This window comes from Leucopleurus acutus, assembly GCF_964270905.1.
Source record: "Leucopleurus acutus genome assembly, chromosome: 11".
Taxonomy (NCBI): domain Eukaryota; kingdom Metazoa; phylum Chordata; class Mammalia; order Artiodactyla; family Delphinidae; genus Leucopleurus; species Leucopleurus acutus.
The window spans coordinates 35,933,412-35,946,652 of NC_139152.1; the positions used below are offsets into that span (position 1 = coordinate 35,933,412).

Below are 13,241 nucleotides of genomic sequence, written 5' to 3' on the forward strand. Positions count from 1 at the left end.
TCCTCTTTGGAAAAATGTTTATTCAGGCCTTCCGCCCACTTTTTAATCAGGTTGTTTGTGTTTTTTTGATGTTGAGTTGTATGAGCTGTTTATATATTTTGGGTGTTAACTCATTGTCCGTCATATCATTTGCAAATATTTTCTCCCATCCAGTAGGTTGTCTTTTCGTTTTGTTGATGGTTACCTTTGCTGTGCAAAAACTTTTAAGCTTAATTAGATCCCATTTGTTTATTTTTGCTTTTATTTCCTTTGCTTTAGGGGACAGATCCAAAACAATATTGCTACAATTTTATGTCAAAGAGTATTCTGCCTATGTTTTCCTCTGTGAGTTTTAGGGTTTCCAGTCCTACATTTTGAACTTTAATCCATTTTGAGTTTATTTTTATATATGGTGTTAGAGACTGTTCTAGTTTCATTCTTTTACATGTAGCTGTCCAGTTTTCCCAAGCACCACTTATTGAAGAGACTGTCTTTTCTCCATTGTATATTCTTACCTCCTTTGTCATAGATTAATTGGCCATCCTTTCCAATTTTAGCCATTGTCTTTCTAAATGGAATTTTAGGTATCAGGGTAGAAATTATGTTTTGCTAGGAGCCATACCAACTCCATAACACATGCACACGCCACCAGGCCCCACACACCCCACAGACTTGGGCACCAGCCTGTATGTGGTTATGGATATTTTAGCTAAGAGTAATGCTAAGCCTACTGTCTCTTACGACAGAAACTTTATTTTTACTGTCCATGTTTTCATGTACCTTTAACAACTGGATCTTCTTATAAGTGAAGTATGACTTGGTTTTATCATCTGGCCAGTATTGGGAATGGGTCTATGGAAGCAAAAGGGAATTATATGGAATTTATGCAACATCGTTACCATTTGCCTTACTTAAGTAGTTTCAGTAAATGAACCAAAAACATATTTGTGACATAAAAAGTAGCAGGTAATAGTGTTCTAATTAATTTGTTTTCATGCCAGCCTAGTGAATGATTTCTGTATACCAGATTCTCATACTAGTATTGTTTGCTCTAGGATGATGATATGGGAGTTGTCTTGGACTTCACCATTTATGTACAAAAGAGCAAAAAGGACATTAGGTAGTGGTTTCACCCATAAGACAAGTGCTAGGGCAAAGGCTTCAGAGTATTCGTGAGATAATAGAGATTCACTAAAATAAAGCAAAGCTGTATGGATTTTGAGTTACAGTGTACACTGATTTCCAATAATATTTATATTGCAGGTCAGTTGCTTCGGTTAAAAATGTTTCGAGAGGATCATGGATCGTGGATGACAATGTTCTTCAGCACAATTCTCTTTCTCTTCATATTTTCTCACATATACAACACGATTCTTCTAATGGATGGGAACATGGGGTAGGTTGTCTTTCCGCTTTCTACTGTGGTGAGTGTTATATTTGAAACTTGTAAGAATTCAATAATTTTTTAGTTTGTAGTAACCTAAATCTTCGTTACAAATATTCTACCCTAATATGGATAATCTGTGCATTTTTCTTAAGACATTTAGAGTCTCTTATCCAAGAAGCTTATCGCACTTTGCAATACTTATATAGTGTTCCTTATTCTTTAGGTCTTCTCTGTGGAGTAGTTTGAGAGCAGGTAGTAATTTCATTATAGTGACAGAGAGTATGAGAATCAGGAAATCTTCTTGACTTGTTTATAATCACACAATCAGTAGAACTGTCCTAAGATGTAGCTCTCCAGGTTTGCAATTACATTGCTCTACAATGCGTGGCTAAATAAAAGTGTTTGATACTGGTGGCATTTTTTTTTTTTAAACTCTCTTGGCAGTTCCAACAGAGAGAGCTTTGTTATAAATGGGCCTTTTTAAAAGTGGGCCACCCTGTATTAAGTCCAAGGTTGTAATCTATACTTATCAAATCACTAATCAAATCACCATGGCATGAAGGTGTGCTAACAAGTAGATTGTAGATTTTTTTTTTAACTTTCTCCAGTTCTTGGTTTGCTCTTTACAAGTTTTAAGGGCAGAATGTAAGGAGAATATCTTAACTGACAGCTTTAAGAATTAGATTAGTGACAATAAGAAACCACTTTAGATACTTGTTGTACACTGAAGTAGTTCCTCTAGAAGGTTTTGATCTATCCTCTCCAATAGATTGGAAAGCTAGCTCATATCCTTTTCTTCTAAATGTAGGCCAGGCAAGACTGCTGGCCAGTTCCACAGTGCAATTATTTTGATGTTATGTATAGATTTTGTCCACCACTGTTCAGTGCTGAGAGGGATAACTCAATTAAAATTTTATTGTTTTCTTCCCACCATTAAAGAGATGAATAGTAAAAGAAAAGCAGGTACTTCACAAGGTTTATACTTTAGTCCATACTAACAAGTGGTAAATTCAAGAATGTGATTGCAGATCAAATATTCAGGCTTTAGGAAGTTATTAAAATGCTTTGTCTGTAATTATTTCTTGGGCTTCAAATGACGCCATTCCTACTGGGTCTATTTTTAAATGGCGGAGTTACAGATTCTAACCCATGGCCAGTCAGAATAAGCCTCAGCCTTAGAACAGTGCCTGTATAATGGAACCAGGTAATGGTGTTCTTGGATTTATCTAACGCAATCAAAAGTCTCTCTGAGAGGAACTGTGCATTCTCAGCCCTGGGACCAGAAGAGGAAGTGATCCACGTAAAACTTACTCTTTTTAAGCTGTTGCTGGAAATAAAATGTTAAATAGTATATGTACATAAAATATATCCTTTGCTCTGAAGTTGACTTTTCATCTAATTCTACTTTTTTTTTAATATGGAGCTAATGAGGTCTGTGCTAACCAGAAGTGCTTACTCTGAGGAAAGAAGCAGAATTAAAAATAATAAATTAAATGCAATAATAGATATTCCATGGCACATTGTAAAACAATCAACAGCTAATAACAAAGCTAACCTTAGTGAGAGCTAACAGTTATGGACCACTCAGTAAGAGACACAAATTGTTTCAAACCTCACAATGACCCTCTGCCATAGGTATTTTTATTATCTCCATTTTACAGATCAAGAAACTGAGGACCAGAGAGGTTTTGTCACTTGCTCAAAGTTACATTATAATTAAATCTCTATTTTAAGCAGTAATAGAGCAGGGGTTGAGCTATTAAGTAGTGAATTCTAGTAATACCGCCTGCTCTTAAGCTAGCACACATTTGATGGTGGTTGATCCTGTTGCTCAATCACCATATGCCTATTAGCCTTTCTTTGTATTTTTATCATTCAAGCTGAATTTCAAAACTGAAAGAAGTAGGAGATATGTGCAGGAAATAAGAGAAGAGTTAGTCTAGAATATATGTGTATCTGTCTTAAGTAAAATTGAAGGTGATTGTCTTTTATTCTCAGACTACATAAATTCCATAGTCTTATGTAACTCGAACTCTTCACCAATATGCCTCATCTTTGTTGAAAAGGATTTTTGCTTGAGAGGACATCTTTAATGGTGCTATACTTTTTAAAGAAAAATCCAAAGCAAGGGGAAAATGGTTTATTTCTACACATTTAAAAATTAAATCTCCATTTATAAAAGATGTATTATCAACAGTTACAACACATGCTATTTGAACTAGTGAGCGCTTTAATGTAGAAATGCAAACCTGGAGGAAAATCAGTTCTTAGAGCAGGTGGATACCACTGTGCCTCTGGGGTAGAAGCACCATGTTACCTGAGGCATTGGCCTATCCTGATTAGGGCAGGGAATGATGGAGCCAGAGGGTACAGAAAGGACAACAGGCTGGTTTTATATCAGAGGATTGCTGGTGGTAGAGAGGAATTCTGGCTTCTTTACACTGAATCTGATTTGCATTGGGGATTTCAACCTGTGCTGGTCTGTGGATCTTTCTAGGAATATCGGTCTAGAACCATTCTGAAAAGGATTTCAAGGATTTTCTATGATGGCTAGACTTGTGTTTATGTATTTTAGAACTCCTTTCCAAAACAGAAGCCGTGAGGCCTACAGAGAGTGGATTTAGGATTTAAGAAAGGAAAAAAGAAGTTTCCCTAGAATGATTTGCTTTTTCCCCTCCCTTTTTCCCCCCAATTTTAGAATTGTTTGTAAATTTAGTCTCAACCAGAGTCCCTTGATCCCTTGTTACGGAGAACAAAGTCCCTAGGTTTATCTGATCAGAACTGATAGTTTTAGCCAGAGCTCGCTTGATAAGAGTCAAGTTGCATGCTCCTGGAGCTCTCATTACAGTGAGTGCCCTGAAGTGTACACTCACTCATGGCTTCAGCGATCTGTGGGAAGCCAGGCTGAGAGGCAGTGAGATGGAGAGGGAAAGAGAGGAGTTAGAGATGTGCTGAAGGGACCAAGACAATCCCTATTTCCTACACTCGGGAAAGTCTCCTCTCACCTTTGATTCTCCCTCCACACCTCCTGCCACCAAAGTGCTGCTTTATTCTTTAAGTCACCAAGATGAACTCAATTCATCTTCCATAAATGTGTGAGGTCGTAGGTGAGGGTTCTGCTGCAGAGAAGGCTCTCATCCTGGGCAGAGTTTTACATCTAGACATTTTATGAACAACTTCCTTTTTACAAGGTGGCAGACTAGCTAACTTGAAGCCTCTCCTCCCACAAAACCTTCAGGAATGCTGAAAAATACAATGCAGACTTAGACTTCTTTTCCCTCTTCATTTAATATTGCTTATTTTTATTTTTTAGATGCGATTAACATTGATTGATTGAAATATAGTTGATTGACAATATTATGTCAGTTTCAGGTGTACTGTATAGGGATTTGACATTTGCACACATTATGAAATGATCACTATGATAAGTTTAGGGACCATCTGACCCCATACAAAGTTATTACAATATTATTGACCATATTCCTTATGCTTAATATTACATATCTGTGGCTTATTTATTTTATAACTGGAAGTTTATACCTCTTAATCTCCTTCACCTATTTCGCCCCCATCACTTCCCTCCCCTCTGGCAACAACCTGTTTGTTCTCTGTATCTATAACTCTTTTCATTTTGTTTTGTTTGTGTCTTTGTTTTGTTTTTTAGATTGCACATAAAAGTGAGATCATATGGTGTTTGTCTTTCTCTGTCTGACTTATTTCACTTCGTGTAATACCCTCTAGATCCATCCATGTTGTTGCAATAGCAACGTTTCATTTCTTTTTTTTAATGACTAATTGTATATGTAATACCACATCTTCTTTATCCATGCGTATATGGATGGACACTTAGGTTATTTCCATATATTAGCTATTGTAAATAATGCTGCAGTGAACATAGGGATGCATATATCTTTTCAGATTAGTGTTTTTATTTTGGGGGGGTAAATACCCAGAAGTAAAATTGCTAGATCATATGGTAGTTCTATTTTTCTTTTTTTTTTTTTTTTTTGCGGTACGCGGGCCTCTCACCGTTGTGGCCTCTCCCGTTGCGGAGCACAGGCTCCGGACGCGCAGGCTCAGCGGCCATGGCTCACGGGCCCAGCAGCTCCGTGGCATGTGGGATCTTCCCGGACCGGGGCACGAACCCGTGTCCCCTGCATTGGCAGGCGGACTCTCAACCACTGCGCCACCAGGGAAGCCCCTATTTTTCTTTTCTTGAGGAGCCTCCATACTGTTTTCTATAGTGGCACCAATTTACATTCCCAGCAACAGTGCACGAGGGTTCCCTTTTCTCCACATCCTCACCAGTGCTTGTTATTTGTGTTCTTTTTGATGACAGCCATTCTGACAGGTGTGAGGTGACATCTAATTGTGATTTTGATTTGCATTTCCCTGATGATTAGTGATGTTGAGCATCTTTTCATGTGCCTGTTAGTCATCTGTATGTCTGCAGAAATGTGTATTCAGGTCCTCTGCCCTCTTTTAAATCTGGTTGTTCTTTTGATGATGAGCTGTATGAGTTCTTTGTATATTTTGAATATTGACCCCTTATCCAATATATTGTTTGCAAATATCTTCTATTTAGTAGATGGTCTTTTCATTTTGTTGATAGTTTCCTTGCTGTGCGAAAGCTTTTTAGTTTGATTTAGTCCCATTTGTTTATTTTCACTTTCGTTTCCCTTGCCCGAGGAGACAGATCCAAAAAAATATTGCTAAGACTTATGGAAAAGAGCACACTGCCTATGTTTTCTCCCAGGAGTTTTATGGTCTCAGGTCTTACACTTAAGTCTTTAATCCATTTTGAGTTTAGTTTTCTATGTGGTGTGAGAAAGTAGTCCAGTTTGATTTTTTTGCTTGTAGCTGTCCAGTTTTCCCCAAACCCTGATAGACTTTTCATAAATGCATAGCTGAGCTTTACCCAAAGATAAGGAGAAACCCTGAGGCCCAAAGTGAAGAAGGATCTGAACACCAAGGCAGTGAGCCTGTGAAGTGACACTCAGGCAGTGACTCAGGAACTTGAGTTTTAACTTTCACATTTGCATCAGAAACAAGGATCTGGGCTTGTATAAGTGAGAAATTGAAACAGAAGCCTCCACATTAGATGGTCCTGCAGACTGCTACTGAGAAAGGATGGAATGGAAAACATCACTAGCACAGGGAACATCAAGAAGCTTGTCTGACTTAGATTGGGCTTTGGGTAGAACACAAAAATCTTCCAAGAACTCGTAGCCACAGGTGTGGTTTTTATGGTTTTCATGTACATTTTCCTTTGGACTTTAGAACCCTCCACCCCCTGCCCAAATCTCCCTGGCTGTTCTCTTCTCCCAGTTTCAAGTTTCTCCTTCTCTCTGGAGTACCTCCCCACCCTCAAATAACTTCCAGAATTCCTCTGTTTCCTTATACAGAGCAATTTAGTTCCCTCCAACTTTTGTCCACTTTGATTTATCTGGGGCTTTTCCTTTCATGACCAAAATCATATTAATGCATGTTCCAATCAAAAGGGCCAATACTCTGAGATGAATGCTGTTGACTTCTCAGAATATGAAGGGGCCGCTGCTGCGGCATTTTGCATATTTTAAAAATAGCAATTGTCCTTTCTCCTTTCATTCAGCTGTGTATTTAATTAACTGTCTCTTGGGAGAGAAAAACGAAGATTCTCAAAGAAAAGGGGGCAAAGCAAGCAACCAAGTTAAAATTAGGGTTATGTAGTAATCACGGTTCAACAATACGGTGCCTTGTTTACATACAGGACTGAAGCTTCAAGGCAGGGAGACATAAATAGGAAAGAAACACGAAACCATTTTCCCCTACAGTTACAGGACTTGATTAAAATTGATTCTAAATGAATCTCTCTCCAATTTAAAAAATTTCCTCTGTGTTCACTAGGTGCCTTATAGCCAATCTATTAGAAGTTCTTTATGGATAGAAATGGAGAGCTCTGCTCCCAAGTCCAGATTGAGGACTTTACTGACAGAAACTGAGTGAGGCACGTAGGGCTGGGAAGGGTTTTCAGTGTTTGGACACTTCAAACCCCTTTTGATGTTGTCTTTCTGAAGAACTTCTTAGTCATGGAACATTTTAGCATCCATAGTATTACGCCCTAATTTAGGAAACGCTTGCCTGGTCTTTTCAAATATACCAGTCCCCCAAAGGATAACATGTGTGTAATGTGTGAGAAATGAAACGGTGGGAAAGAAAAGCATTTGCACCGTGGTTGAGGCTTATAAAAAGATTCTGAAAGCAGCCACTTGATGGCAGCAAAGGGCATGTTTTCATCACTGTTTCAATGTTATCACCGGCAGGTTTTCTCTCCATTGAAAAGAAGACTCTTCCTTCTGAATTTCTGAAACTTGGTGTTGAAATATTTGCTCTCTTAGTGTTTAATGGCAATTTTTAAGAAATCCACATAGTGAGCTCTCTAATAAGCACCTCTTTCGTGATGTGCTTGGCCCCCTTTTATGTTCTAAAACAGGTTTAAATAATAGCATATATAAACATCTGTATGCACACATACACATCTATATGTTTATAGACTTATTCCAGTGTTACAAGGATAAATATCGTGTTTCTCACTGAGGAAATTAGACACGACTCACTGATAAAAATTCCTCTATGAACTAGAATAAGTGTCCAGAGTGCATACTCTTTAGAGTAGGATATGAAGAAGCTGATGTTTTCTAGTGTCAATCACAAAGAAAAGTTTTATTTTTTCCAGATACAAAGCCTTTTCCAGAGGAGTTTTATAAATATTAATTAATATATCAATATGTGTTAAGTATTGCAGGGACAGAATTTGAGAAATTAAGACAAAGTGATTCAGGCAATTTCAAAAATAAATATTAGTATTCATATTCAGGACCTGAAAAAAATGGAGGTAAGAATTAAGTGATGAGTGTAATGAAAATGGAGTAAATTCTGTCTCTTCTGTTTTCTTTCTGATAAGTTTTAGTAAGAACTTGTACGGAGCACTCACTGAATGAGCGCCGTGAGCACAGTGAGTGGGATGTGATAAGGGTGCTCGGTTGAGGAGAGGAGACAGGAGGGAATATTTGCAATGGACACTCTCTTAACATCTAAAATGCATGGCTTTTAAGTACAGAGGTGGCAGCAAAAGCAAGCAAGGAAAAATAAGAAAAACAAGTGAGAGACTGGCCTAGACTACTTGTCTATAGGTTGTGTGGAATTGTTCAAGATCTAATAATGCTTTGTAAAGTCCATGTGTACAGCTGACCTAGGCCTTAGCCTGTCGCTCTTTTATCCTCGTTTTCTTTTTGTTTTTTGAAAGAATGACCATACTCTGGTCCAACAGTGTGTCCATACATTGTATCAGAAAAGACTCTGATTTATAGCTTCAGTTTCTCTTGTCAGGGATGTATGTTTCAGCAGGTTATTTTGCCCAAAGCTGAATTATTCTTTAACGGAAAAAAATCAGGTGAAATTTTACTCCAGGCCATACTTTTTTCTTTACTAAATTCACTACTTTTAAAACCTTCACTAATGCTTTCAGATTCCTTAATCAAACTTTTCCTCTTTCTAGTCACCACTGGTCTAGAAATAGGAGCCCTGGTACATGTTTTTATTGTTAAGAACTGTGATTTTCCTTTGCTTTTGCTCTTCAGTACAAAGTTGGTTGACCTGCTACCACTGTTTATACTGGTAGCTTCATTCTAAGGAAGGAATGTTTGTGAATTTGTTTTGAAAGATGCTAAATTTATTTTGTGAAATGACAAGAAAAAATTTAAATTGTCTTTAATAATGTTAAACTATACAGTTTTTGTATGACCTAAACTGACAAAATAACTGAAGTACAAATGTATCCATTTAAATTGTAGTAAATGAAAAAAGGGATCGGATGTTACTTTCAGTGGTATGTAATAAAACACCAAATTTAGGGATGGGTAAAGGATGGAGGCCTGGGGCAGGGTTCAGGAGCTGGGGTGGGGAGAAAGCCTAGCTGTAAGTGTTAGTGAAGCCTGGAAGTACTTGAGTCAATGGCTGAAAAGCTTGATTGGCTGCTAATACAAGGCTGAATGCAAATTTTGCTAGAGTGGTGCTTTAAATAATTTGTTGGCTTCACTCTTAATTAGGCTAAACATTGACTTGCTTGTACGTTTAATTCACAATAATAGCACAATTAATTACTAAGGCTGGGAGGAAGGGGCAGAGCTGGTTGCCCAGAATGGGCTCGTGAGAAGAAAAGCTGGAAATGAATGGCTGAGTCTGGTCAAGACGGCTGACCCAGTGGGATACTGGGGAGAGGGGGGGAAGGAGGGAGGCTGGTGAGAAAGAAAGGAAGGGAGAAAGGGAGGTGGGGAGAGAGAGAGACAGACAGACAAACTTATTTAGCCAAAGGCAGTATAGCACCAGGGCTCCGGTGGCTGCTTTTAATACTATTGGTTGCACGTTACTTGGTTTTGATAGTACAAGGGTAAAATAGCGCAGTGTGCCCAAATTGTCACAGGTTTACTGTTACTGTTGTCTGCATTGATGAAAATTTAAAACATTAATGAAAAACACAACCAATGTTGCATCCTTATTACTCTATGGCGTACATTATCATCTGTCCAGAATCGACATTGATTTGACACACTTAGGAGGTATTCTGTGATCATTGTTCATAGTTGCTTATTTCAGCTCTCTTATTAAATAGTTTATCAGCTTGTTACTGGGGAAGAATTCTGATCCAGGAATGAGATACCTGGGTTGGAGCCCCATCTTTGCTACTTACTGGCAAAAATAACTCAGAAAAGTTAAAGTTTCCTTTTTTTTTTTTTAGAAACTGGTTGTTGTGATAGGGTTATTAGTATTAGTGTTATCAGCATCATCGTTATTATTATTAATCTGGGGGAAATGCATGCTTCTAAAGTGGAGAAACAAATTAAATTAAAGATTGCTAAAAATCTCGGTTGCCTTTAGTTTTGCTTGGTAGGGAAGGCAATGTGGTGTAGTAGAAACAGCGTGGACTTTTGACCTGACACCCTGTATCTGTGTGACTCTAGGGAAACTACTTCATGAGCCTGAGTTCCTCCAGCATACAATGGGGATATTGGTACCTACCTTCTTGTTGTTGTGACAATCAGAGATAACAACGTATGCAAAGCAGTTGATGTGGTTCCTGCCATGCCATGAGCTCCTGATAAATGCTAGTTGCTGTTATAATAAGAGAACATTTTAGCTTCTCAAATCTTTAGCTCTCATTAAATATCAGTTGTTATAGTAACAAGTACTTTGGTTAATGTAATGAAATGACATAATTTATGGCAATGATCTTACTACATTATAATCAATTATAATAATTACTATCAATTTCATAAAAAATGCCCAAATCAATGCCTGGCACCAGTAGGTCTTCAATAAGTATTAATTTCCTATGCCATAAAACATCATACATCATCTTAAATTTACTTGATTTAGGAGTGAAATTAGTACATGGAATACGTAGCACCTGGCTCAAATTCTATTGGAACACATCTTTATGAGTGCACATGAGCTATTCTTTCGTTTTTCATCAGTGAAAAGTAAATACAGAAAACAAATATTTCATTAGGATTCAGAAAAGCAAATCAAACACATATTGAGTTACTCAATGATTATCTGCTAATTTTGACCTTTTTGAAAGGAGAGGGAAAATTTGGTGGAATTATGGCTGACATCATGTAAATTAATGACATAGTGGTCTCTCTGTGTGTGCATGTGTGTTGTGTGTGTATCCATTATCTAGAGACTATATAATAATAAACATCTTTAGGTTCCTTCTCAATTCCTTTTCCTCAGTGGTGAACATGCAGGAAATAAATACTTTCCGGACATGAAAAACTGATGTATATGATAACCCAAGGTTCAAGGTTTACCAAAAGTTGTATAGTTAAATAAATTAATAAGAGATGACTCAGCACTAGCTTAGAAGTGACATTTCTGTGACAAGTTATCCCATTTGTAATCTATTAACCCCGTAGTTATTCTTGAGGGATTGATGAAAAGCAGTAAACAGAGTTCTATTGATAAAATATTTCATCATTCAAAAAGTTCCTTGTTCTAGTAATGTCAATGGCAGAATAATTATATACACTGCTCTGGCAGCTTGGTTCAGAATGTCTACAACCTCTTTTGCACCAGAGCAAGAGGATAATGACCTTTTCATGATGGAGAAGAGCAAGCCTGCCTGAGCTCTTCTCAAGGGGAGAATCACATTGAAATCTCTCTGTTTCAGGCTATCATGAGGGTACCCTGACACTCTACATTTTTTTTTTTCTAGAGAAGCAAATGTGCATAATACACTGGGTTAAGTTACTGTGAAAAGACACAGAAAAGCATAATAATAATTGCAATATTGAAATTCCTTAGAAATGGGATGCCCAAAGACAGATCCTGATTAAAGCAACATTAAATGAATATTCTTACCTAATTAAAAAAAAACTATATTACATCCTTTATAATAAAAGATCAATAATATAAAAAAATTTGAAGAAAGTAAAGGGGTATTAGATTTTGACTTATATTTTGTAGCCTACATATTTTAATTCTCTCTCCTTAAAATATGTATTTTAAAAGATTAGGAGGATGGTTCTCAGGTATGTTGAAAAGTGTAAAATATTCAACATCATGTGCAGTTAACAGGAAAAAATATATATCACATATAAAATGATTATATTCTTTTAGCAAAAAAATTAATGGATTTGTTTGCTTCAAGACTGTCCATATACTATATTTAATGTGTATTCTGTTTTTTTGATATATTATAAAATATACATTATATATAATAGTATATATTATTCAGTATACTATTATACACATATATGTATATATGTATAAAATGTTAATTATTAGGTAATCAAATCTATTTATTAATTAAGTCATTTACTTTTATTAGAGAGTTTGATGTGTAAACTTAAAGCTAAGCACCCAAAATAATTCACTGATGATAAAGTTATGAGTAACTACCTAGGGAGAAGTATGTATGTATGTAGTATGCATACATACATATGTATGTATGCAGCAGTATGTATGTACTGAACCTTATAGAGTCATCGTAATTGAATATGTGGATATTCATAAAACTGAGAAATAAGTAAGATTTTGTAGGTGTTAAACGAGTAACAGATGTGATATTTATGTTGGGATTATGTCAAATTAACACATACATAGGGTTCAGAAAAAGGAGAAAGCTAAGTCAGCTTCTTAAACAATTTAAGTGTCTGGAGAAGATGGTGTTAATCATCATTTCACTACACCATCTACAGTGGAGTCAGTTTAGGGTAAGTTTATGAAAATTGACCTAAACTAGTGAAGAAGCTAGATTTGTGCACCCATTTGGTGAATTGCTTCCAGGGAATTTACCTATTACTTAGACCCTCAGGCTATGGGACAGTTCTTAATTAAAATTCACAATAGAGGGACTTCCTGATGGTCCAGTGGTTAAGACTCCATGCTTCCATTGCAGGGGGCATGGGTTCAATTCCTAGTCAGGGAAATAAGATCCCACATGACGCATGGCACGGCCGAAAACTAAGTAAATAAAATAAAATTCACAATAGCCATTTCTCCTTGTTTCTTAGGAACAGGGTCTCAGACAAAGTCAGGCTATTGACACTGTTAATTTCTCTGAGCTTGGCCTCATTGATTAAAAAATACACTTTTTGAGTACTTCCTTTGGGTACCAATCACCAGTTATAGTTTAGAGACTCATCTTCCTGAGATCAAAGAAGTATCCAGAGCTGGTTCAGGAAGCAGGTTACGGACACATTTAATCATAGCCAGACAATGAGGGATGATGGATTACAAAGATAAGGTAAGAATTTAGGAGTAGGAGATCCAAGTCAAGGTTGACAACAAGAGATTATCTGTCATGGTTATAGACTAAATGTATAGATTACTT

General features: G+C 36.9%; 1 protein-coding gene across 3 annotated transcripts in view; it reads left to right on the forward strand.

The window, feature by feature from the left end:
- The window catches only part of TMEM117 (transmembrane protein 117), a gene marked incomplete at both ends in the record, with an annotated part of 515,344 nt that overhangs the window by 83,869 nt on the left and 418,234 nt on the right, over positions 1-13,241 (forward strand). For all 3 annotated transcript variants that reach the window (XM_082850801.1, XM_082850802.1, XM_082850803.1), the window contains one exon: positions 1,243-1,375. In XM_082850801.1, the coding sequence (XP_082706927.1) occupies positions 1,243-1,375 (133 nt within the window). The remainder of the gene's footprint in view (positions 1-1,242; positions 1,376-13,241) is intronic.